Source organism: Colossoma macropomum, unplaced genomic scaffold (genome assembly GCF_904425465.1).
Source record: "Colossoma macropomum unplaced genomic scaffold, Colossoma_macropomum, whole genome shotgun sequence".
In the NCBI taxonomy this organism is placed as follows: domain Eukaryota; kingdom Metazoa; phylum Chordata; class Actinopteri; order Characiformes; family Serrasalmidae; genus Colossoma; species Colossoma macropomum.
In genome coordinates, this window is record NW_023494795.1 from 14164899 (window position 1) to 14192634 (window position 27736).

Sequence of the window (27736 nt, forward strand, 5' to 3'; positions counted from 1 at the left end):
AAATGTATTTCTTTGATTAATGTATTTCATCCTGTTTTTCTCTTTATCTTGTTGACATGTTGTGGTTTAGGTGCCGTTCTTATCTGTTGGGGGTGACCTTGGCTGGAGGGAGGTGGTAGGCCGAGGGGTCAGTGATATAACAGGGCAATACTCCGTGGAGGATGTGCGAGGAGAGGATGGTCATCTGTACCGAAGATTGGTCTTCATGAACAACACACAGCTAGTGCAGTCTGAAAGCCGCCTCCAATCCACCACCACATGTGAGTCACTCAATTCCAGTGTAGGAGGAGTTTAATGCATTTAATGCATATATATCTTTATCAGGGAATGGGGGTTACCTGTTATGTGTGGAGTGTATTAGCTATAATACAGAATGTAAAAGGTTCCAAGTTTTGATTGAAGTTCATTTTCCTGCTTTCCCAGCCTCTTCTGCTCATAAAAAGAAGAGTAAGAAGAAATCAAAACCTCCTGCTACTGACGCTCCAGCTTCTGCCGGCAAAGGCCACATTGTGGACCGAGGGTTTCTATGTTGTACTCATCATGAGGTGATGGTCGCAGGCCTTGCCATTCTAGGAACAGAAGCCATCAAAAATAAAGGTAGGCACATCCAGTGTGATACTGCATAGAAGATGAGGTTGAGGCTAGTCACTTCTGTGTTTAATCAAAGCAGTAACTGAACTAAGATTAGCAGTTAAAAAACATCTTGTCCAGGCATTCTTGCTTGGATAATAGCGTTACAGTATCCATATCAGCAATAGAAAATAACGATACCATGAAGCAATTCCTGACACACATAGTAGTAAAAAGTAGATGTGGGTGATGTGGAAAAAACGTTTTAATGATGCATCATATATCACAATATTTATTTATATTTTGACATCTGATAATTGGGAGCAGACAACGTAATGTCCATTTAAAAATACTATCAAAAACTAGGAATACAATGATTTGTCTTCAACATTTAACATACTGAGCTGCACTAAATCCAATTAATTGTGACTATGCTTTCCTTGTACTCAAACATGCAGTTGTGAAGTGTTTTTTAAGTACTAACTATATCCACCATATGCTCAGAAATATTTATCACAATAATATTAAATATTGTCATATTGCCCAGCCTTAGTAAAAAGGCTCATTGCAAATCTGCAATGCCAGTATTTCAATCAGCAAGGATTTCAATACATCAAATGTAATTTAGCTTTTAAAAATGAACCATGCCAAAAAGCACAGAGACTTTAGTAGCTCTGTAAATAGTAAATAGCATTTTATTTAGTTTGTGTTGCTGCTGTTACCAAAATTCAGAATTTGAAAGGGCAGTCATATAAATTTCAGGATTTCCAGGCATCTATTGAGTAGTAAGTTAGGATCAGTAACGGTACTCAGGATCAAGAATCAGAGGGATACTATTGGACAACTTATGTGGTCTTAACAGTTGTTTTCAACAAAAACATCACTTGTATATTTTTGTTGATTTCAGTTTTATTACCTTGAAGTCTTCTGAACTCTCCTCTGTTGAACAGATGTGCTGGTATCAGTGTTAGTGGTGGGGCTGGGTGGTGGAGGTTTGCCCCAGTTCATGCGGGACTTTGTGCCCGGTGTGCGAGTGGAAGTGGTGGAGCTGGACCCTGCTGTGCTGGAGGTAGCGCAGACCTGGTTTGGGTTCCAGACTGACGACAGACTGAAAGTCATACTGGGGGATGGCCTGGAGCACATCAGCACACTGGCGAGCCAGGGTGAGAGAGAGCTGATATATGAGTAGATACATGAATCTTTCACATGAATGCATTACTAAATGCGTACATCCGACGGAAGTTGCTGCAGCACTTTTGGGTAACAGATACATTACAGTGCAAAAGGTTTAGGCACCCGGCAAAGTTAGATTGAAAAGGCTATTGATTTGGGCAGTAAGTGTTCATTTGCTCAGAAAAACACTAATATTAGAATAAACACAAATAACATGAATACAAGAAAGTAGTAAATCTATGTATCGCAATGTATCTGTTTAACCATTTCCAAACATTTCCAGTATTATTTATAGTTATTATCCAACACCTAGTTTGGCTACTAGTTTTGGTACTTTATTATGTTAAATCAAGTATATTAATATGGATTTGTTAAATTCCGTCAACGTGGTTGGGGGTAGCCAGGAGAAGTCTGGAACTAAATTTTGTGTTTATTTCCAAGACAAATGTTTTTAAACAATGAGCTTATGTCCCTAACACTTGTCTACAGTAATGTGTATCTGTAATTCATTAAGGAATTTATCTTTTGCCAATGTCTATGCAATGTATGAATATTGAGCTGTATTATTGTATTATAAGTAGAGGCCTTGTTGATTAAAGCTTACCATTAATATTTCAAACACTTTTTCAGATGTATGATTGTGAGATTTGGATAATGGTCAGTTGGCATATCTGTGTATCTTAAATAATTAATTTAATTCTAAGCCATATTTTAAGTTTACTGGTACACCTCTGTAGCCTTTAATGTGGTTTGGGTAAAGTTACATGAAACAGTGCGAGCTGATAGTTGTTTAAATGATAAGAGCTCGGAAGATATGTTTTCCATGTGTTACATTCTTAAATGTCTGTAGTGGACTGTCAGATGGCCCCTCCCAACTTCTTCTCATTCCCACCATTCTATCTGCACCCTATTTATAGGAGGACATTCCTATGATGTCATCATGTTTGACGTTGACAGCAAAGACCCCACCCTGGGCATGAGCTGCCCTCCGCCTGCCTTTGTAGAAACACCACTATTGGAGAAAGTCTGCAAGCTGTTAACCCCTCGAGGTATGGTGACTCTGTTTAGGTAACTTTGATTATGTAAAGGGCCCATATCATTAAAAGAAAAAATATTTCTTGATTTTGATAAAATAAGAAAATGTAATATGTACACATGGTTTGAAGTTTCAAAATGTACCAGTCACTTCCCAGTGTATATATGGACACCAAACCGCAAAAAACGGCCCACTTTAAGCTCATTGTTTTTGTGATGTCATGAAAACCAGGGATTTTGGATATATCCACCTCAGTGTGCAGCAGTTTAGCCCCGCCCATTCACATTACAGTGACAAGGAATATTTTAACCCAGATTGCTTTTTGAATGAGGCACAATATTTGGCAGCCAGACAAATCAGAGATCACATGTTATTTACATGTATCAGTCTCATATCAGGCACAGTAGTAACAGAAGCACCGTGTTAAATTCTCAGGGATAAATAGAGGTTGGAAAATGGTCGTGTAAAAATTAGTTATTGTTTTTGTTGCATAAACCCAAACACGTCATATGTCAAATGTTGACCTAAGGGGGAAAAGAATAAAATACACCTCCTGCAAAAATGCAGGATAAACTGATTAGTTATTTTCATGAATTGCATACCTGAGAGGTAATGCTATAAGTAGTGCTGTTATGTGCATTGCACTGATTATTATGCTTACGCCTTTCTCTCTTCCCCTATCTCTCTCTCTCGCTCTTTCTTGCTCTCTCTCTCTCTCTCTCTCATTTTCTTTATTTCCCTCCATCTCTGCATATTTCTCAGGAGTGTTTATGTTGAACCTGGTGTGTCGTGACTCATCCCTGCGGCAGTCAGTGATGGAGCGCGTACAGGCTGTGTTCCCGTGTGTGTTCTCTCGTCCCATTGAAGGCGAGGTCAATGAGGTGCTGCTGTGTTCTAGGGGTGGAGGTCAAGGACACAAACCTTCTGTCGTCCCACAGGAGCTGCAACAGTCTGCCAAAAGCCTACAAGCGGTGCTGCGGAACAGCAGCCAGAATGCCTCCTGCACCCCTCAAATAGACATTTCGGCAATGCTGAAGAACCTGAGGGTAGCTTGAACATTACTTGCTGCATAAGGGGATGGTTCTCTGTGTGCTTGTGCGATAAAGAGTAATGAAAATGTATGGGGTCTTGGAGAACTGATCTGAAGGTGTACATAGAAGCACTCAAGTAGATGCTCTATTAAAAGGGTTTTCCTTAAATTTGAGATCAGATTATTGATTATGTTGTCAAAACAATACAGTGAGCTGTAAAGAAACATTGTTTACATCTTGGTTTGTGCTTTATTATAATTTAAAGGTTGAACATTTTGCTGTCAGAATGTACCTGTTGAAAATATACATGAAACATTTGAGACAGTGTTAAGGTTAAAAACAATGTGTCGTTTTTGTATTTTGCTTGTCAGTAGCACATAACTAAACACAACCCACAGGCGGCACAACATGGCGGTCGAAAACAATATCCAGCATAACTAATGTAGAAAAGAGCGAGATTTTAATATATTGCCACAAGCCCTAATTTTTAATCGCCATGTCATTTCGCATTGATAAGACAAACCTATTAATTTTCATTTGCCTTGATATCAGGTTTTATTTGAACTGTATCTGAACTGTATGCTTTAACATATCAATAGATTTGTAATTATAATGATTGAGCTGACTTCCTTAAGTGTTTTAGGCAACAGTAACAATAATAGTAACATAATTATTATTATATTTATAACATAACTCATAAATATTGTATTAATTTAGCTGTATGTAGCTGTCTTATTAAACCTGCGTGAGTGCAAGTGCTCACTGTTATTAGAAAAGTATTACATTGAAAGGGCCCATATCACGAAAAACTGAATTGTTCTCGCTTTTCTTAAGTAAAGGAGTTTGACGCAGTATGTTAACATTGCTAAAGTTTTAAAAGGTACCATTCACTTTCCAGTCCATAGGGTCCATAATGGAAACAGTCCATTTTGTATTTATTGCTTCAGCCTGCAGCAGTTAGGCTCCACCCATTCACCCATTATAAGGAGTGTTTCAGTACAGAACAGATCATTTACATACATCAGTCTTAAAGGCCCAGTAACAAAAACTGCCTATGCAATTCTAAGAAATAATGAAAGGCTAGGCATGTAAATGTTTCTGAAACATCAAACGTGGTGCTCAGGGAAAAAAATAAACAAGAAAAATATAGGATATGGGCTCTTCAGAACATTTAATCAAAGATTATTATTGTTATTATTAAATTGTTAATAATCAAATAATAACTATTCAAAGAACGCTCTTCAAAATGTATCTATGATTGTCAACCTGGCAACCCGGGAGGCAGCGTGCCATAAAATCCAGCGGTGTTATTTTTACTGGATGAATCGGGCTGCCTGCGTCCTGTCACTCTGAAAGGAAGGCGGATCTTTTACGCACCACTTGGCTGTTAGGAAACTTGGGGCGTGAAGTTCTCGACACCTACACTCTGAACTCACAATGACTGGTTTAAAACTGTAAAATCGACCCTTCAGAAACCAGCGATAAAATGTATCGTTTATTTTCCACTGAGGAGTGGCTTGGTGTCACTTTTGCGCATGCGCCGCCGCGAGCGAGCCGTTAGCTGTCAGGAGAGTGGGACACAGAAGTTGGTCCGGAGAGCTGAGCTGAGTCGAAGTAGCCCAAGGAGTTGAAGGAGAGTCTTCCACCGGCCACGGCTTTCCTTGAGGGACTTCTTTGTGTCGGTTCCTCATGTCAGCCGCTGCAGACAGCAGGACAGCTAAGTGTTCACTGTGGCTGAGGGACCGCTGACTTGTGGTCTGCGTGTCCAGAAGTAGATCAGGTTCTGCTGAAACAGTTGATAGTCCAAACGCGACGGGAAGGCGTTTGTCGAAGAGCACGAGGTAGGAAAACAAACACAGCTAGCTAGCATTTCTAAAGAAGTGTTTAACACGTTAAGTACTTTATTTAACCAAAATGACGCTCAGTTACTTCTCTGGACACAGTTTGAGAACTTAAAGCGCAGTTAATGATTTGAAGAAGCTAGTCAGTCCATCAGTGACTAGCCTGCCAGGACACGCCTCTAACGTACGCTAACGTAACGTTACTGTGATGAAGGCTTTAACCGCCGCTCTGTAACGCCGCCCTAATTTACTCACTATTGGGTCTTTAAATTCATACTTAATCTGTTCGACTTTGTCTAGTTTTACAGTTCAAACTCTGAATGGTGGCGCAAAGGGAGAGAACGGAGGTTGGACACTAATCGTCTCGGTCAAAATCCCCCCGGTAATCTGTGTCCTCCTCGGTTAGCATGGGGAACCGGGGCATGCAGGACCTCATCCCGCTGGTCAACCGCCTCCACGATGCTTTCGGTGCCATCGGCCAGAGCTGCAATCTGGACCTGCCGCAGATAGCCGTGGTCGGTGGTCAGAGCGCGGGGAAGAGCTCCGTCCTTGAGAACTTCGTTGGCAGGTACGAGACCTGGGGATGTTTCCTTAAGCAAAACATCACATAACTTATATCATTTCAGACATGCCTGACTTTAGGCTTAAGTTATCTGACTAACTAGGAAAATCTGCTTCGTGGAGTACTCCACAGTGCTCAGGCAGGTGTGATCAGTCCTTTGACTTATCCTACACACTGTAGTCCAAAATATCCAGACACTCCTTCTTATTAGTGAATTCAGCTACTTAAATCTCCATAGAAAAGCCTTCTAGAAGGGATTCAGCAAAGAGAGAACAAACCCCCATTAACACCCTTGATTTTAGGAGAAATGTGTCCGGTCTCGGAGAAATAGGTGTCTGCAAACCTTTGGACATATAGTGAACTTTACTGCCACTGAAACTGCTCACTTTGCTTTTTGAATGGCTGCTAACAGCCTCGGCTCAGTCTGCTGCTTGCGCAGTGTAGAGCTACTGTATGGCTACAACAGGTGCAGACAGTCATACACTCATCTGTAGTCTGCAGCAGTCCTCCTTCTTCCTCCGTCTAATGTTGTGCCAAGGCCATGTTGGGGAGGCATGCAAAATGAGGGAGGATTCACCTCATGTTAAGTGGACGTTAGAGAGAGTTAGAGGGAGTAAGCTCTGACCTCGTCCCTAATGTCAGAGGGAGTGGTGAGTGAGAGTATATTGGTGTTGGCCTTTTATCCGAGATAGGTAGAAGTAGGGATGGGCGATGTGGAGAAAAATATTAAATCACAATACTTCAAGACATTTTTACGATGTGTGATATGCATCATAATAATTAGTTTTTTGTTTTTTTTTTACTGAGATTTGATACATTGGAACAGATAAAGTAGAGCCTGTAGTGCCACATGTAAAAATAATGTGGTCATAATAATAAATGAATTTTATCACTGTAGTAAATCCAGTTAAACAGGCCCAATTAGGCTCACTCTGTAATGAAAGGTGGTTAGTCAAAGTTCTTTAAGTACTAACGATTGCCACAATATGCTCAGCAAAGCATATTGTGACATAATTTATCATGATAAATAAATATAATCAATATTACCCACCCCTAGGCAGGTGCCTAAATTTTAAAGCTGCTGTGAGTTTTGTAGTGATCATACAGGTGGATATGTGAATAGAAAAACAGGCAGGGATAGCATAAAGTCAAATTTATTTTGTTGGTCTTCTGGCATCCATGTGTTTTATTATCTACATTAAACAGCGTTCGTTCATTGGTGTTTATTTTAGGGTAGATTTATATAGGTGTTGAGACTCAAAGGGGCACTGTTTTCATTCATCAGTGTTCACTCACTGCAGCATCCAGCATGTATTACGCAAATACGTCATACAGCCATTGAGAATCCCTGTGGCGTCAACCAGTCCTCACAGCTAGTCTAACCACTGATCTATAGGCTAATAAATACAGCCAGGCGGGAATTAGTGGAACTTTGGCCTTGGTCGCCAAACAGAATTGATTCTATTCATATTCTGTACAAAATGATCATCAGAGACAAGATTTTTATGCTTTCTTTTCAGAGAAAAGAAGCCAAACTAAGATAAAGTATCTATATAGCCAGGTAGCTGTATTACTAACTTTAGCTTTTAGCTTGGGGATTTCCTCATCTGACAAGACATTTCTGTTATTCAGCTAATCCGTTGCTCTAGTGTCGTGATTTGAAGACAGTTACGATTTGAAGGCAGTAATGAATTCACAAAGCAGTTGCAGTTTTTTAAAAGTTTTCCCACCTTCAGGATACGTCATCAGGAGGATTTCTAAGTCTTTAAAATGAAAAAAATCTCATGCCACAACTACTGTGACACTGCTGTAGGATGCAAATAGTCATGTTTATAGATGCGGTGATGATTGCATTTTTAATTTTGGCTGGAGTGTCCCGTTAACCCAGTTTTGGAGTAAAACAGCCTATCCTTCAGGATTCTTGATAGAAAGTTCTTCCATGACTTGGCTTGATCTGTGTCTAAAAAAGAGCTTATGATATTAAGAAAATGCTAATATGCCAAACATACAAGAAAGGGGACAGAAAGGGCTGTTGCTTTGTATGTAAGTTTATGGCTGTACCTTAAAATAACACCGTGTTACCTTGCTTTGAGAAGGAATACAGCGGCTCTGCGGAAGACACTCTTTTGCCAAACAAGTTTCCTCGCTGAAGGTTTGAGCCTGTCTACAGGAAACGGTGATTGTTAGTGAACGCCAGCCTATTGTTTGCCATACTTAGTGCATATCATTTCACAATGGACAGTGAAGTGGAGCTTAGCTGACGGAGTTCACCATGTTTGTTTGACGCAGAACAGAAGCTGAAGTCTTATCTGTGTCTGGTCAGATCATGAGGTGTGCGCTCAGGTCCTGCTGATCATCTGTAGAGTCGTGTGGCAGATATGACGCATGTTTCCAGACGCGGTTTAGTCTGTGTTGAGTGATGTTTAGTAGTTTCTTCATTCGTTCTGCAGAGTAATGGAGCTACACAAAAGAACAGTCTTGGACATCCAGAGCCCTGTGAATTTACCTTTGTTCGAGAAGGTCATCTTGTAACTCTGTTCAAGTAATAATAATCTTTCTTTATTCATATTCCACTTAGATTTCATGCTTTACATGGGAAGATAAGCAAAACACTGAAAAGACAAAGTACTGTGGATTGAACGAAATAGCAACACAACTACAAACTAAAGAATAAAAAAGCGTTGCACTGTAATGTCTACTATGTAGTCTGCTGCTACATGGGTACAGACTATCACTACTGCCAGCTGGTCCTGAATGAGAGCCTTTCAACACATGACCTAATTGTTTCAGCATCACTGGAAAACATGCTCTTCTGAATGCAATTTTGAAACAGGGAACTGATACAGATAGAAGGGCATGGTAGTTGTGATGAGCTGGAAAAATGAGGAAAAAGCTTGTAGAGGTCCATTCTGCAGCTTTTTATGCAAAACAGTAAAAGTTTAGCTGTAATAGTTACAATAAGTGGACAAAACCAGCACACAAATAAGCATTCAGCATTCAGCATTATTATTTATTTGTTTTAAAGGACATCCATCTCGATCAACCAGTAAACTTAATGCATGGGTTATAGTACAAAGAAATATAGTACTCTGCAAAAGTCAAAGACCACCCTTCATTTATTAAAATTTCCAGTTGTTAATGCTTTTTATCAGTTTTTATCAGCTTGCGTTATTTTTGGGAGACTTGCTTTCAGTTTTGCTTAGAGATATTTTTTGCACTTCCACAAACCTCCACAAAGTTCAGTATTAGAATTTGGTTGAATTATCTGCTTTTCACAATTCAGGTAATCCCAAACAGTTAATGATGCTGAGGTCTGGACTCGGTGTGCCCTGTCCATTGTTCTGAGAACACCAGCACCTTCTTTGTTTAATTTGCGAATTTCTCCTGGCCGGGTGACCACGGTTCTTTCTGTGTGGAGTTTGCATGTTCTACTCTGGTTTCCTCCCACAGTCCAAAGACAGGCAGTCAGGCCAACTGCACATGCTAATTGTGTGTGAATGTATATGTCTGTCTGCCCTGCGATGGATTGGCGACCTGTCCAGGGTGTTTCCTGCCTTCCGCCCATTGACCGCTGGGATAGGTTCCAGCTCCCCCTGCTTCCCAGAAGGATAAGTGGCTTAGTAAATGTGTATGTGTGTGTGTGTGTGTACTTATTGTCAGGTTACATGTCCTTTCATACTCCTAGTGTTGAGTTGTCTTCTCATAGTGAAAAGTGGACAGAAGCATCTGTAGATGTTTTCAGATCTAAAGCAAGAGTGGAGCTTAATTTTCACCTCTCTCTCAAAGATGAAAGCTTTAAATACTCTTTATCTGCTGGTGCCAGTTTAGGTGGGCTTCCCAGTCTTAGGAGGCCTTGTTGTTAGAAAAAATAATATTTTTGAAGTCTTGTCTTGGAAACTCCTGTTTTTTCATTTATTTGCCTTTGGCTTTCCCTTCCTTTATGCAACTGTATTAAACTATACTTAAAGGTATTTTTGAATGGAATGTAATTAAATAAAGGGTGGTCTCTGACTTTTGCACAGTACCATACCCTTTTGCATATAAATGCTTTAATGAACTGTTTTTCAGTTTAAATGTATGGATCTGATGACCCATATAGGCATCTAAAATAGTTAACAGCAGTAATTGGCTATTATAGCCCTCCATAGATTACACACCTGCAACATCCACACACATTTAAAGGAATGCTTCTTAGGCCCCTCTCTCTTTTCTATTTTGTATCAGATTTGGCAGTGCATGGACTCACAATCAAGTCAAAGACATTTCTGCCTAATATTCAAAGAAGAAAATTATGGCCCCACATTGAAACTGGGTGGTGCCATGCTGCTTAGGCCTACATATCTGAATGAACCTGCTTCATTCCAACTGTGACATGATGGCCTATTTAGAGCTGTGTTATTAGGAAGAATTGGTACATGTAGCCATAGCAATGAAAGATGAATGTCTTGAAAAAGCAGCACCCTGAGCCATCTGTGCCGCACTCTGCCTGCCAGGCTGGTGAGAAGGCCTACTGCTCAGAGAGGCTTGCAGATATCAGATGGTTGACTAGATGCCTCAGGAGAAGATGAGAGTTGGCATAAAAGTGGATTTCCTAGAGAAGAAGAAAAGGGGGAAAGTGAAAGAGACAGTAGGTCGGCCTATTTTGGAATAGATAATAGCTATATTAAGCTTCCGTGCATTTATCGATATTGGCGTAAATTCTGACAGTAAAGCATTGCTGTTGCTTTAAAGCTCCTTGTGAACACGCACCTCTAACGTGAAGAAAGTAGCACATTTCTGAGGGTTTTTAAAATCTCATGTTGTTAAAACTACTTATTCTGCTTTTCTTAATTATAGCAATTCAGGTTTAACTGGTAGACTTGAGCACCAAACAACTTCAAAATAACAAAATCATATAAACTTTAGCCAAACATTACCATTAAGATAAAATATTTTTACACAGAAACTTCTATGTGAAGAAAACTTATAGTAAACAAGAACTATAACTGCTAAGAATGCTAGGACGCTTTATGCATCAGTGCTGCAATTTTAATATAATTTAAGACTTTGTGCGTTTCTCCAGTTTGAGTGAAATGACAGTTGAAAACTGACGATTATATCTGACAATTCAGTTAACAATTAAAATTCATGTCAGTCGGTAAAGCACTGGTTTACTAAAACTATTATGAAAATAAAATTATGTCCTATCTTATTGGTTCTGAATCTGAATTTCTAGCTTTCCTTTAAATCCATTGCTGCATTTGTTTAATAAATAGAGGCCCCAGTCTTCTGTTGTCACTCAGCAGCAGGTAAACCCAGGACTAACCCAACATTCTCCAACAAATGAACATTATTATTTAGGAACTTGTCTGTAAAATATCCAGAAAAAACTGGCTTGGAAAGCAAACTAATGGGCCAATGTGTTCTGTGATTTAGGGTTAGGGTCAGTGTTAGAACGTGATTGCTGCACAGGATGCTGGGGGGAGCACATACAGACTGGTGTAAGAGGAGGATAGGGGGGTACAGTGGCCTCAAGGGGAGCATTGTTCGTAGCCGAGGAGTTGAGGTCAGGGGTAAGTGATGAGAATGAATGGAGTTTAGGCTGAGAATAAGACACATTGTCAAGGAGGAATGTGAGTGCATCAGTCCGGATTTGAAAAATTGAGCTGAACAGGCAAAGTGAACCAGAACATTATGGTTCCACAGCCTATAGACACTGAACTATTAGGTAAGACTGATCCTGTCTTTCTGTCTCCCAGTAAATGAGTGATAACACTATGTGACAGGTTCTTGATCCAAATATGTTTGTTTTGTAAGGTGTTGTGAGCTTTACCTGTGCAGGCTGAGTTCTTACCTGCAGGCTGGCCTCTCTCTCTCTCTCTATCTCTCTCTCTGGGTGTTTCTAACTGGGTCTGCTCCTGAGAGAGTTCCCCCTCTATTTTGGGTGGTGTTCCTGATTTAGTGCCACACACTGTTTCCTGCATCATCAACCGAATCTCTGCAGCAAAGCCCTGCAGCTCCTCCTCCTCCACACTTATCTCTAGCCTGCTATCTAAGAACTAATGAACTAATGAACAACACAACAGAAACACTCTCTTTTCCTGGGTATCTGGTTACTTCTTGTTTAATCCTTAGTCGTCTAGTCTTATTACTGTTGTTTCGTTGTAGATCTCAGTAAATCTAAGTAAGTAATTACATTACAGTTAATGACTAGTTACCGTATGAATTACATTTTTCTTCAGTTTACAGTCTGTCTTGACAGGTTTAAGTCTACATTTCAGATTCAGTCTGTTGTTTTAATGTCAAACAGTAATGAACACATGGATAAAACATAGGGCTGTCCCAAACAGCATTTAACAGGCTTAACATACTGGTTGATATTTCCAGATGAATGCTTGAATACTTGTTAAAAAAAAATCAAGAGAAGAGATACGCTTCCAATTAAATCAGTTGCCACTGGTTGCTCTAGGCAATGTATATTTATCAAAAACCTATTTTTTTCACTTGTGCACGAGTGAAGTGTAAACTCCACAGAGATTCCGTCAAATCACACTCTACCTTCTATAGTGTTCTAAACTATTGTTGAAATAATAATTCACTGAAATGTGATGCTCTTGTTGGTGTGGTAGTTCTAGAGCAGCTTCTGCGCTGTACTGACTGTGTGTGGTGACAACTCTTCTCTGATATAGCGGTAAAACCTGTGATTGTGATTTTTTTAAAATAAATAGATCTGCTGTTTGTGCTGTCAAGCTTTAAACCTGCTGTAAAATGATTTATTTAGAAAAGAAAGAGAGAAAAAAGAGATGATATTCCCACCTATAGTGGTGATGGAGCTGAGTCGTGGGGATCGGATATGTGCTGGCACTCGGACAAGTATCACTGACAGCATTTATTGTTATCGTGATTAATCACATTACAGTATGTCACAGTACGTTTTTCTGGGATTATTGTGAATATCATCAGTACTCAAAATCACTTCTGATTGAAAACAGAGCAAAATTATCCCTGTTTAATCGGATTAAGTGCAGCGCAGTATGGGAAATGTTGAATACAATTAATTAGATTCTTTTACAGTATTTTTAAAATGTGGCATTATTTTTCTGTGTTCTAACTAATCGCGTCAGAAAGAATAAATATCGAGACACATCATGTAAAAAACATTCTGAAGTATCATGATATTACATTTTGCTGTATTGCCCACCTCTACTCAATTGTATAGGAACCTTTTATCACAGATTTTGAATTAAGCATTTTTGTTGTCAACCAGGAATTTAAAGTGTTCTCACTTGTGATTTCTTAAAGGCATTTCTGCCCTTTTTAGCTTCAATAACCACATGGAAGGTGATGCAGGTGTGATTTGGATGCCTGGCATGAATTTATGATACATTTGACTAAACCAGCTAGAGCTGGGCGATATGGCCAAAAATGTTATCACGATAAACAAAATTCATATCATTCGATATCGATACATATCGCGATAAATGTCAAATCATTATTTCTTTCAAGTTTGAAGGCTGATTTTTGCTCCTGGGGGGTTAATTGCTGTTTTAAACTATCCTTTATGGTCGGAACACAACAAACACTCCCCAAACAGTGGAACATTTCACAAATCTGTCATGGGAGAGTGGGAGAAAGTGTCTAGTGAGCTGTTTTACCAGCTGGAAAATTTTTTGTAATAGTCATAATTTAAGAAAGAACACAGATTATTTTTAGCTGGTGCCGAGCGCTCGGCTACCCCGCTACAAATGACATCACAGTATTCAGACACCAGCTAGCGACGACTGGATTTCTCTATACTATCGTAGTAGTTTAAGGGGTGAACCGCAAAATATCAACACCAGACAAACAGAGTCCTCCTTTTAGGTACGTTTAAACTGAAAGCGGTGCTTTTGTGTCTTGTTTGATCTACAGTATCATCAATTCTCCGTGTTGTGGTTAGGATGTTAGGAAAGAGGTGAGTTCACTCTAAGCCAGTACAGTTACACCACTGATCTCGTCACTCAGACTCGGTCACAGGAGAACAGATCGCCGGTCGCTCCACTCAAACAGGGAATATATAACTCCACATTTCAGACGTTGCTGAAGACACTTCTTACTCGTGGCCCCCTCCCCCTCTAAATCATGTAGAAATACTCGGAAGTGCGCCCTCTCCTGGTGACAGCAGAGTAGTGTCACTTTTCCTTGCAGTAGAAAACGCCACCAAGGCTTTCGCTTGAACGTGAAAGTGTGAGAATGATGTATTATATCGAACATTTATCGAACATGTCGTATCGCTCTGTCGAGGAAAAGTTATATCATTATCATTATCGTTTTATCGCCCAGCCCTAAAACCAGCTATTTATTATATTTATTTAAAACATTTCCCAGTAACCATCACTGTTCTATCTAAAGGCCAAATACCCCAGTATTCAAATTATTCGAGTCAGCCCTACAAAAATGTAAAGGCTGTTTAATCTTTCCACAAAATAAGACTGTGCATCATCATAACTTTTAATCAAATTTTTGATTTTAATAAATTATGTCCTTATGTCCTTTCTACAAACACAACAGTGGTAGCAATTGATTCTGAATGATTGAAAGATTTGAATGCACTTTTCCAACATAATTTATCTGCTTGTATTATTGAGCTGTGAGCAAGAAAAAATGATGATTAAATTATAGCCTGCTTTTGTTGTCACTGCCGATATTTGTGACTTCTGAATATTGGCTTTACTTGCCAAGAGATCTGTTATATATTTGTTTCAGATGGAGCCTTGGAGCACAAGGCACACATGCCTGGGGCCTGTTAAGTGTTTTTCCCTCTCTGTTTTAACATTGACATGTATAAAAGTGCTTAGTTTGCACAATTTTATTTTTAGAATGGAGCATTTTGCTTTTAGTTTAATAAGGAAAACAGTATGCTGAATACCACAATCATTTGCATGATGTGCCTCAGAGAGACAAGATATGATTTCAACCCTGTGATACCTAAAGTAACGAAAGTGATGCATTCAGAGACTTTGACTTTGTGGCCTTTAACGTTTTAACCCATTCCTATCCTAACCCATTTTTATCACTTGCTTTATTTGGCCACATAATAAATTTAGAATGAAGGGAATTGCCAGGGAACTTGTTCTGAAATGGGTTTTGCGAAAGCATCTTTTCATACATAGTTAAGCATCCTAGACTATTCTTAAATGGTAAAGCGAGCATCACATTGAACACTGTCTCTACTAGTTGAGGATGATCTTAACACTAAGATGCTTTTGGGAAAATGGGCCCTTTTGGTAGTAATCTAGTGTGACCAAAATACTGAATTTAATATGACTCATTTGATAAATTAAGTGATATTGCTCACTTTTTAGCCATATGGTTTGATAAGTTTGAAACCCAGAGAACATGTAGAGCAGAAGAATAGTAAAATTTTACATATGGACAGTTTGTGGAATCATAGTTGTCTGTGGGCTGAAATACAGTGGTGGTGTCACAGTCTGATTTGAAAATGACATCTTGCACCTTGTATTGTACCAACACCCTGTGAGAACAGCTTCAGAGGGAGTTCCTAGATGGCTTCATAGCTTTCTGCAATAGCAGAACAGTTTGGCTTATTGCCTGGGCTAATGGGGCAAGACATGCCTGGTATGAATATCCTTGCCATGCCCTTGGATTCTGCATTGTCCCAATTCTGCCCTAGGCCAGGGATTGCTGGCTGTTGATTTACAGATGATGACCCCTTACTGTTGCCTTCTGGTGGTTGCTTAGCCGTACCCAATTTTTTATGTACTTAACCTAATATACACCATGTAGAAATGTTACTAATGGCTGCCAAAACCATAGATCTCTCTGTGTTACGTTTAGGGTTACGGACTCTCCCCAGTAGTGCTGTGTGTAAACCTGCCCTAAATATCTAGCAGGAGGAGGAATGAGAGTTACAGAGTTTATGGTTTCACTTTGTCACCCAACACTGGACTTGTCTAAGCATGCTATCAGTTCTGACACCGTGTGTATGAGTGTGTGGTATACATAGGTACCCATACTGTTAATCTGTGAGTTTGTAATGGCTGTACTCTGTCTTTTTCCAAGGGATTTCTTACCGAGAGGCTCAGGGATTGTTACGCGAAGACCGCTTGTGTTACAGTTAATCAACGCCACCTCAGGTAGGTATAACACAAATGCACCAAAAGCGTATGTACACAAGAGTTAGATTTGATATATAAAGGTGACACAAGGTCCAGCATGACATATTTAGTCCCTTCAACCTTAATGCTAGTGATTATAGTGCGCTTTGGAGAAAAATTCATCACCACTGTTGGAGCAGTTTATTGCAGATTCAATCAACGCTTGCATTAAAGGGCCTGTGTCATGGAAAACCAAATTTACCTTGCTTTTTTAAATAGAGGAGTTTGAAGTAATGTGTTGACATTGTTGAGGTTTCTAAACAAATCATTCACTTCCCAGTCGATACAGTCCATATATGGAACCTATCCTGCAAAAGCAGCCTGTTTTGAATGAATTATTTCTGTGATATCACGAAAACCAACTCATTTACAGCCCCATTTCCAAAAAAGTTGGGACGCTGTGCAAAATATCATTAAAAACAGAATGCAATGATGTGCAAATCATTAAACCCCATATTTAATTAAAAACAGACAACATATGAAAATTATATGCCCATTTTGAATTTGATGCCAGCAACACGTTCCAAAAAAGTTGGGACGGGGGCATGATTACCACTGTATTGCATAACCTCTTCTTTTACCAACACTCTGTAAGTGTTTGGGAACTGAGGAGACCAATTGGTGTAGTTTTAAAGTAAAATGTTTTCCCATTCTTGCTTGATATAAGATTTCAGCTGCTCAACAGTTCTGGGTCTCCTCTGTAAGATTTTTCATTTCATAATGCACAATATTTTCAGTGGTGATAGGTCTGGACTGCAGGCAGGCCAGTTTAGCACCCAAACTCTTTTAATATGGAGCCATGCTGTTGTAATATGTGCAGAATGTGGTTTGACATTGTCTTGCTGAAATAATCAAGGCCTTCCCTGAAAAAGACGTTGTCTGGATGGCAGCATATGTTACCAAAACTTGTATATATCATTCAGCATTAATGGTGCCTTCACAGATGTGCAAGTCACCCATGCCATGTGCACAAATGCACACTCATACCATCACGGGTGCTGGCTTTTGAACTCTGCGCTGATAACAAGCTGGGTGGTTTTTAGCCCGGGGGACACAGCGTGATTTCTGAGAAGAATTTCAAATTTTGATTCGTCAGACCACAGAACACTTTTGTACTTCGCCTCAGTCCATCTTAAAGGGGCTCTGACCCAAACAAGTCGTTTCTGGATCCTGTTTATATATGGCTTCTTCTTTGCATGGCAGAGTTTTAACTTGAATTTGTGGATGCAGAAGTGTTCCATGCAGTGATTTCCACTACAGAATCGTTTGGCCAACATTGGTTTTCAGCCTTGTCTCTTGCATAGAGATTTCTGTAGATTCTCTGAATCTTTTAATGATATTATGTACAGTAGCTCATGAAATCCCCAAGTTCTTTGCTACCTTATGTTGAGAAAACTGTATTTGCCTGCACAGTCTTTCACAGAGTGGTGAACCCCTCCCCATCTTTACTTTCTTTAAAGACTCAGCATCTCAGAGATGCTCTTTTTATACCCAATCATATTACTGACCTGTTGCCAGTGAACCAACAGGTGTTTTTTTTCAGCATTACACAAATTTACCAGCCTTTTGTTGCCTCGTCCTAACTTTTTTGAGACATGTCGTTGGTATCAAATGCAAAACGGGCATATATTTTTCAAAAAACAATACACTTTCCAGTTTCAACATTTGACATGCTGTCTTTGTACTATTTTCAGTTAAATATAGAGTTCAAATGATATGTACATCATTGCATTCTGTTTTTATTTACATTTTGCACAGCGTCCAACTTTTTTGGAAATGGGGTTGTATATATATCTGATACAGGGCATCCAAATAGAACAAAGATTATTTATCTTGGATCAGTCTTAAAGGCACCGTAATAAAAACAGCCTATTTAATTTTAAGGAATAAAAAGAGATTAGAAAATGTTCATGTAAAAAGTAACTATGGCTTTTTTGGTGCATAAAACCATGCAAACGTTAGGAATGAATCTGAAAAAAATAAAATACAAGAAAAATGTAAGATATAGGCCCTTAAAGAATTAACAAAGGGAAAATGAGTGCTGTTCTGAATCTATATTACTGTGCAAGCGTCTTATGATCTGTTCACACCATAAACGGACTAGGTGTGGACACACCTAGATATACTTAAAAAGGGCTATAAACAGTCATCGTGTTGCTGTGCTCTGATTTTTAAAACATGCGTACAATGGCAAAATCAAGCCTCCAGTTACAAAAAATATATACAAGTCGTAGTCCGTTAGTTTCTGACGCGATGTGAAAGACGATATTAATATGCATGTATTCATTTTCAAAACTTGTCACACTTTTTGATGTAAAAATCTGATTTGGTGTGAATAGAAGTAGTCCAGTAGGCCATTCATTCATCGTTTAACACCCTGGACAGGTTGCCAGTCCTTTACAGGGCAGACATGCAGACATACACATACACACTCAACCAAGACCAGCCAAGAAATTTGTTTAAAACAGTAAGGTTAGTAATTGTGTAAATACATGGTTTAACATCAGTTTTATTAGGTATAGGGCATAAAGGAAACAGGAAAATAGTAAAAAGTAGCATTTCTTATTCAAAACAGTAAGGTCAGCAAGCTTGTAAGTATGCCATATAAATAGATATATTAGATATAGAATATACAGATACATTACAATAGCAAAACGTACGGTTTAAAAAATATATAATTGGCTTTACATAAATTTTCTCAATTTGCTTAAGATTTTGCACAGGTTCTGTATGTTTTAACACAGTGGTTCCCAGTCCAGCATGTTTGCTCCGTGTATGTTTGTGTTTTCCTGATTCTGCCACACTGGACACTCATGAGGAGCTTGCTAATTAAGTAATGAGTTGTATCAGTGTTAGATGAGGGAAAGGACAAAAATGTGCGTGATGTAGGGCCCTCAGTGCTACACACAGGACATAACGTACACACTCATAACATGTTCATCGACCACTGGGGGGCAGTGTCTCCCAGGGCATTATCCATCTGCTTGGATCTGCGGTACTTCTGCAGACAGATCTGCTAAATCTTGAATAAACATGATTTTTATAAACTGTTTATCTCTAAAGTTTTATGCACTCCATTTATTTTGTGCCTCCTCTGTCTTTCTCATCCTCCCTCCATTTTTTACTTTCTTACCTCTTCCTATCACACACATCTCTTTCTTTCTGTAGAGCATGCAGAGTTCCTGCACTGTAAAGGGAAGAAGTTTACAAACTTCGATGAGGTGCGTCGGGAGATTGAAACAGAGACAGACAGAGTTACAGGAGCCAATAAGGGCATCTCCTCCATTCCCATCAATCTACGTGTTTATTCACCAAATGGTATGATCATCATTTTGTCCGCTGTCATTTCTCAAAATTACGTTCTCTAGGCTGCACAGTTTTTTCAAATTTTAACGTACTTTAATATCATTTAAGCCACTTCACAATTACCTTGCCAATCACAAATTGATTAGGACAAATTGTGAGGTAGTTTTAGAGGGTCACAGTTTGGTTATCAGAAAAATCCCTAGATCTATATTTTTGATAATATGTGCAGCAGTGCTTAGCCAAACAGCTAATTTCGCTGCTAATTTTACTGGCTTTTAAGTTCATTGACATTGTCATAGTTTCAAAAAAGGAAATTCATATATTTTGATTGAAGTTGCGAATGATTTTAACACTCTAGCTAAACAAGATAGCTAGACAAGATAGTTTTTTTTTGTTTAGAAGGTTGTAAAGAAAGTTGCTGTATTATGCTTGTCAGAAAAGAACCCCAGAACCTTTACTAGGGTTAACTTTCTCTTTTTGCTCTTGTTCTTTCTGCCTCTCAGTGCTGAATCTGACTCTGATAGACCTGCCGGGCATCACTAAAGTTCCAGTGGGGGATCAGCCTCCAGACATTGAGTACCAGATCAGAGACATGATCATGCAGTTCATCTGCCGTGAGAACTGCCTCATCCTGGCCGTCACACCAGCCAACATGGACCTGGCCAACTCCGACGCCCTCAAACTGGCCAAAGACGTTGACCCACAGGGTGAGGGGGTATGGGGGGGACTGTGGAGTGGATTATAGTGCTCTGGGCTATGTTTGTGCCACTTAAAAGAAGATACTGGGACAGATCTAGTTTCTTCCCATCCACTGTGTTTCTCCAGGCCTTTTCTTGTCTGCCCTTCTTACATTTCTCTTTTTGTATTTTCCCTTTTCCTCTCTTTGCTTTAAAAGAAAATACCACCGAATTTTCAAACTTTATGCATAATTAAAAGGTTAAGATGTAAACAGTCATTCAGAATGGTTTGATGTGAAATGTGCCATTGTAGAGAAACTTACCAGGTTAGAATTATTCACAACAGTGCTGATAGGAACTGGACGCTACCTCACAGGAAAGTATCACATGAAATGGTTATGATGTACATTGCCTGGCTCCTGAGACATTGTTTTAAGATAAAGTTTTGGCCTAAAACATTTTTTTTAATCTCTTTTTGGTGGTGAGTACATGAAGGGTGTTGTGAAGCAAAATAGTAACTTTTTTTATATTTACCACTATTCTACCATTGTTACCAATAAATATGAAAACTCAAAAGACATGCTTCTTCACGTGTTGTTTTGGATTTCACATAAAGTAGCTATAATTATGTGGTAGATGTCATGACCCCTTGTTCCTGTCACCACCACTGTAAAGAAATATTGTTCTCTACAATGAACCATTTCACCTCAAATCAGTCTGAGTGACTTTACTGATATTTCAACCATTGATTTATGCAAAAAAATAAAAAAAAAATAGGCAAATTCTCCTTTGACCCCTTAAGAGACTGCATGTGATGACACATTGAGTTTGTCTCTCTCATAAATACATAGCTTACATATTAGTTTTGTAGTAGTTACGTAATAAATCACAGGAGTTACTGAATAATGAATATGGAGTCTTGAGAGTCTTGAGATTAGTTGCTGAATAGTAAACATGGTGTTAAAAGGATTAATGATGTTCTCTTCCTGTGTCTCAGGTCAGCGCACCATTGGTGTCATCACTAAGCTGGACCTGATGGATGAGGGCACAGATGCCAAGGACGTGCTGGAGAACAGGTTACTGCCCTTACGCAGAGGTATGCTGTATTTAGTCAGTCTATTTCTGCCACAAACTGTCCACCTATGCTATATACTAACAAGGACTTGTGACAGCATGTGATGGTTGAATTTCACTACATTACACAAAACCAGTGTATAGTTTTAAGAGAAAGGCACAGTTCTACTCAGCAAATACTCTGCTCTTATATCATCATATTAAAATGCTGTGCTGTGTGAAAACTTTGAGGCCCTTTGACTGTAAGTGTCTGAATGAGGTCATGCTATTGAAATGATACTGTTGCCAAGCCTGGGCTCAATCCTGTAGTCCCGCTGCCCCAGAGTTTTGGGTTACAGCCAGAACTGGCCTATAGGACCTGAACTGCTGCCAAGCAGTACTAGCTGCAGACCATGCTCTCAACAGCAGCTAAAGCAAGGCCAGGTGCAGGGCCTTCATGCTTCCTGCTGGCACTTTAATGCATTAGACACACACTAACACACATCCTCGTAGATACAGATACATTCATACATTCACACATGCGTGTAGTTCACTGACAGCACAGGGATCAGATATATCTAATAGTAATTTTTCATGCAGATTAGTGTAAAATTCCCCTTTCTGTTTTACTCATACGCTCATACTTTTGTCTTAACTCCTAAACTGGTAGTTGGATGCTGTGTGACTATAGAAACTGCTATCTATAAAAATTGACAGCATTATGTGGCATAGCTAAAAATAGCAGTGGCAGCCATTTAAAGCATAACTTTCATCCATTTTATAAATAACAGTATGTCATACAGTACTACAAACCACATAAGCAAGCTTACTCAGAATTACTTTAAAACTCAACACAATTTGATTCAGGTTTAAAAGCATGCAGTTTGTTCAGTGCTAAACTTGTGGATATAAACTTGCATTACTTGTTAGCTACATCAGCCTCGTACCTCCAGTACAAAACTAAAGAAGCAAACTTTGGCCACCAGACATGTCTTGGTTAATTGTTTTCTTTCATTTCCATGCAATTATTGTAGTTTATTTCAGAGCATTGCTTTTTGCAGTGTACAAATACAGGTCTATGTTTTCTGTCCATATTTGTGTGTGAAAGGGTTATTATCATCATGAAACCTATTACTAAAGCAAAAACTAGCCAAAAAATGTACTTGCCAACTGTAATAACAATAAGGACAGCAGTTTCATGTTTCAAAAACACTTAATAACTATGTAAATGCAGTCATATCCATAGATATTTGGATGTTGACAAAGTTATTGTTATTTTAGATTTCAGCTTTAATTTGTGGGAATTACAACCATGTTCATACGTAGCCTCCCATTTTTAGGGGCTCAAACATAATTGAACAATTGACCACTCAGCTGTTCCATGGCCAGGCGTGTACAGTTCCCTTATTATTTTCTCTAAAGGTAAGCAGATGAAAGGTCTAGACTTTATTGTAAGTGTGACATTTACATTTGGAATCTGTTGCTGTCAACGCTCAGTTTCCAAAGAGCTGTCACTGTCAGTGATGTAAGCCATCATTAGGCTAAAAAAATCAAAATAAACCTATCAGAGGGATAGCAAAAAACATGATGTGTGTCCACATTCACTATTTAGTTCATTCTTAAAAAAGCAAGAACACACTGGTGAGCTCAGAAACAACAAAAGGCCCGGAAGACCATGGTAAACAACTGTGGTGCATGATAGAAGAATTCTTTCCCTGGTGAAGAAATACCCTTCACAATAGTTGGCCAGATCAAGTATACCCTTCAGGAGCTCAGCAGACTTGTGTAAAAGTCAACAGTCATAAGAGAGAAGACCTTACTAGAGTAAATACAGAGGGATTACCACAGAATGTAACCGTTGGTAGGTTTCAAAAGCAGAAATACAAGATTATTTTGCCCAAAACATCTGATAAATAGTTGTTCAATACAGTTCTGGGACATCATCTTATGGATAGATAAGACAAAGATCAACTTGTACCAGAATGATGAGAAAAGTGTGGAAAAGGGAAGGAACTGCTCATCTGTCATGCATGGTGGAGGTAGTGTTATGGTGTGGGCATACACAGATAGCAACTGATTATTGATGATGTGCCTGCTGGCTGCTGACACAATTCTGAAGCGTATAGGATTATATTATTTACTCAGATTCAGCCAAATGCTTCAAAACTCATTAGATGACATTTCACAGTACAGATGGACAATGACTCGCATTGTACTGCGAATACAGCCTAAGACATTTTAAGGCACAGAAGTAGAAGGTTCTGCAGTGGCCAGGTCTGTCACCTGACTTCAATCCAATGGACCATGCGTTTCATTTACTACGGTAAAACTGAAGGTAAACCGTGCAAGAGGTCATGAGGGTGGGGGGCACTATGTATGACATTGGTTGTAATTCCTACATTATTAGGATTTGAATGTAAATACCCTAAAAATAAAGCAGAAAGTCTGCACTTTGAGAACATATTAAATATTTCATTTCAACTTCCATATGCTGTGGTAGACAGCTAAAATAACAAAAAACTTTGTTGGTGTTCGAATACTTATGGGCTTAACTTTAACTAATGTCTACTGCAACCAAAATAAAAATCAAAAGTAGTATTATGAAGACATATTAGTTTTCTTATGAAGTATGGTCTAGAGGTAGATTTCCTATATGGCAAACCTTAAATAGCCAGAAGATGGTGATGTCTTTGGCATTGCCTTTGAGCAACCTAGCTGAGCATACTACTGTGTCATTAGAACCTCTTCAGAAGCAAACAAAATATTCGCCATAATACTAAAACTGAGACTTAATAAAAACTATTTTTTCCAACAGCAGTTAATACACTAAACAGGAAAAACAGGATAAAAAGTAGGGGTGGGAATCTTTTGGCACCTCACGATTCGATTCGATTACGATTCAGAGGGCTGCGATGCGATTATAAAACGATTATCGATGCATCTCGATGCATCTTTTTTCTCTATACAGGATCTCTATCTTCCTACTGTCTGAGGACTTGGTAGTTTTAAAGCAAACTATTTGTAATGATCCATAATGTAAATGCATTATAGACCATTACAAATACTTTGCTTTAAATATCTAAAATATCTTTTATTAATAAATCAAATGGAAGTGATGGGGCAAGTGAACTAGAAGGCTCTCATTCAGAGACGCTGCTGCCACTCATCTGCGATAAAATGCGCTGTTGCCCTGAAATAAGATCCAGTGGTAATGGGTGTCCAGACAGCACGTTACAGCCATCCTTCCTGTTTTCTTTAGTGATCTTATAACTTTGGTTTTGGTCTCGTTGTACAGAGTTTGTGGTGGGGGGCGTAGGGGGGGGGGGTATTTTCGAAACTGGACGCTGAATCTCGGCTCCAAAGTGTGCAGCATAGCGCGAAAGCCCTGGTTCTCAACGACCGAGAACAGACAGCAGGTCACATAGCCCCGAGGTCTGGCTTCGCCAGTAGCGAACGAAAAAACAGAGATTAAGACGAACATTTGGAGGACTTATCCGCATTTATAAGCAGCGCGGTTGGTTAAATCTGCAACGAGAGTTAAAAAAAAAGTTGCGAAGATGAACTCGCTTCTCTTTCGTATTTTCCCGTTCCACCTTAAATGGTGCAGCAGTTACGTTCGGCGCCTAAGGCAGAATTTAAGGTGAAACGGGAAAATTAGAACGAGAAGCGAATGAGAAGCGACTTCAGCCTCGTAAAACAGCTGGATGCTGAAACATTTTACAAGAAACTCTTCTAGTTTTGAAGAAAGGTGTTCTGGCGGAGATGGAAGGAAAGCGGCTATAGCTGAAGCTTAAAGCAGAGCGAAGTAAATCTGCGCTCTCGTTCATATTTTTAGCCCATACTACGACATTAACACATACTGGACATTAAATGTTGCGGCTTCCAAGGTGGTTTGACTTTGTTGAAAGGACAAATGGCTCTTATTAACATGTGTGTTGTGACTCCTGACATAACCTGGCTTTAATGCAGAGGGAGCCGGTCGGATTTCTCACTCATCCAGCTGTGTTTTTGTTATGTGCCGCCACAGACTGTCCGGGCGCTGCACTTACCCACTTCCAAATTCCGCATTTTGCGTTCCGTCAACATTACGTTATAAATGAAATATTTAGAAAATCGATTTTTCACATTTGTGAATCGATTCAGAATCGTTCATGTCCGCATCGCGATGCATCTAAGAATCGAGTTTTTCCCACACCCCTAATAAAAAGTAAAAGTAAAATGAAAAAAGCTAAATGAAATTTAAACTAATATTTCTCTGTGGGTCTCTGTGGTTGGTTTAGGTTACATTGGAGTGGTCAATCGCAGTCAGAAGGACATTGAGGGGAAGAAGGACATCAGTGCAGCTCTCGCTGCTGAGCGGCAGTTTTTTCTCTCCCACTTTGCTTATAGGCACATGGCTGACCACATGGGAACACCTTACCTGCAGAGGGTGCTCAATCAGGTGAGAGGGGAGAAGGCAGAGAGAGAGAGATAGAGGAGGATAGAGATGTGAAGAATGATTATTATAAATGTTATGCATGATTGTTAGAAGGTTCATTCAGGAGTCTTTACAAAAGGTTGAAATTGACTACTACTGCTTTCAAATAGTCTTGGTCAGATTATGAAGTCGGGTAAATTGAAATGCAGCACAAATTGTCCAAGTTGTGATGCGAATGCTATTTTCATCATGGTGGATTACAAAAGTGGACAGTCAAGTGAATAAACAATGACAATGGTAAAATACATTTTATCCATGTGCTGTTAACCCAGTTTTTTCGGCTTCGTATGAGTTTAAACATCAGTAAAATAGGCCAAAACAATAGATGCCACCTGGCTAATAAACTACAACACCCAGTTCAGAACCTCAGTTTTTTGTTTATCTCTCGCATAAACCACATGAATGAATGTTGGGTGAACAAGTTCTTCCTCGGAAAAAAACACCACCCACTTGCACTTGAAAGCAGCATAAGTACTACTGAAACAGCAGTGTCCTAGCAGTGAACTTTCTGACTTCTCTCCCGTATCCATAGCAACTGACCAATCACATCCGGGAAACGTTACCAGCGTTCCGCAGCCAGCTACAGACTCAGCTTCTCTCACTGGATAAAGAGGCAGAGGAGTACAGGCACATGAACCCTGATGACCCCTCACGCAAGACCAAAGCTCTCATGCAGTGAGTAATAATATGACACACAAACCATAATCATGCTTCATTTGAAACCTTTAAATATTTAATGCAATGAGTCAGAATACACAGATGCACAAACACACACTCAGCCCCTGATGACACATCGCTGTTTTAATGCTGTGAGGCAGACGATGCATACATTCCTATTCTCACACATGAACTTCAGCAACCTCTTATACAACGCCAATGTTATAATTCAGTGATTCAGAACCATACTCACATATTTTTACAATCATCCCTCATGCAAGACCAAAGCTGAAGTTTCAAAGGGCCCGTATCATGGAAACATGAACTTAATTTTTTGAAATATAAGGATTTGGTTAGAAAATTGTTAACGTTTTAAAACATACCGTTCTGTCACCAGTCCAAACAGTCCATACTTGCAAACTAAGCAGTAAAAATAACCAGTTTTGAGTTTTGAGCCAGATTCAGCCCAGACTCCTTTATGGAGGCATAATGCAGGAGAGCCAGTAGAACAGAGGTCGTTTACATAAACTAACTCTGAAAAGTTTGGAATTACTTGTCATATTAATAATTGTTATTCACTGAAACATAATGAACTAGACACCAAAATATAATTGTTTATGCACAATTTAACCCTTTAAATAGTCAGGGTGCCCGTCAGCAGTCACTGTAGTTACTGAATAAAAAGCCGTAGTATGTAACAAGTGTGGGATTTTAAGGGGGGGTTAACCCTTTAGAACCCTTTAGAGAGCTGTGTTTTTTTATCCTTGAAACTAGAGAAAAAGAGCTAAAATAAAAGCCTAAATTTGTTGTTGAGGATTGTCTACTTCCTACGTAAACCTACAGTGTAAATTTACAGAAAACATACATACACTTCCTGTGCGCTTGGTACGATGCCTGTTCAGTTGGTTTGCTTACAGATGCATTCCACCGTCTTTATTCGTGACATGTCGTGTGTAGTCAACATTCTGCATTTGATTGGCTTTGGTTTGAGAGCTACAGCCAGTTGATGTAAATGATATGGAGATTTAGAAGTCAAAGTGGGCACATACATGCGCAGAGCCGGATAACAGGTGCGCAGATTAACTTTAGTTAGATTGCTGCAGCCAATCAGAGTTTCTAATTGTGAGAAATTCGTAGTAAGAATGTCTTTGGGCAACTTTGAGAGAGAGAGAGAGAGAGAGAGACAGAGAGAGTAAAGAGGGAGAACAAGAAACACG

The 27736-nt window shown here is 39.3% G+C and overlaps 2 protein-coding genes across 3 annotated transcripts in view; both read left to right on the forward strand.

Moving 5' to 3' along the window:
* Positions 1–4034, forward strand: part of mettl13 (methyltransferase like 13) — an 8688-nt gene extending 4654 nt beyond the window's left edge. Inside the window, exons 4-8 of the mRNA XM_036581560.1 lie at positions 71–260; positions 424–597; positions 1521–1733; positions 2661–2792; positions 3542–4034. Coding sequence (XP_036437453.1) covers positions 71–260; positions 424–597; positions 1521–1733; positions 2661–2792; positions 3542–3834 — 1002 coding nt within the window. The 3' untranslated portion in view covers positions 3835–4034. The remainder of the gene's footprint in view (positions 1–70; positions 261–423; positions 598–1520; positions 1734–2660; positions 2793–3541) is intronic.
* A 1073-nt stretch (positions 4035–5107) lies between these two features.
* The window catches only part of dnm3a (dynamin 3a), a 68351-nt gene continuing 45722 nt past the window's right edge, over positions 5108–27736 (forward strand). For both annotated transcript variants that reach the window (XM_036581562.1, XM_036581563.1), the window contains exons 1-8: positions 5108–5651; positions 5952–6219; positions 16255–16328; positions 19518–19667; positions 20159–20362; positions 21330–21428; positions 25666–25826; positions 26395–26537. In XM_036581562.1, the coding sequence (XP_036437455.1) occupies positions 6059–6219; positions 16255–16328; positions 19518–19667; positions 20159–20362; positions 21330–21428; positions 25666–25826; positions 26395–26537 (992 nt within the window). In that variant the 5' untranslated portion in view covers positions 5108–5651; positions 5952–6058. The remainder of the gene's footprint in view (positions 5652–5951; positions 6220–16254; positions 16329–19517; positions 19668–20158; positions 20363–21329; positions 21429–25665; positions 25827–26394; positions 26538–27736) is intronic.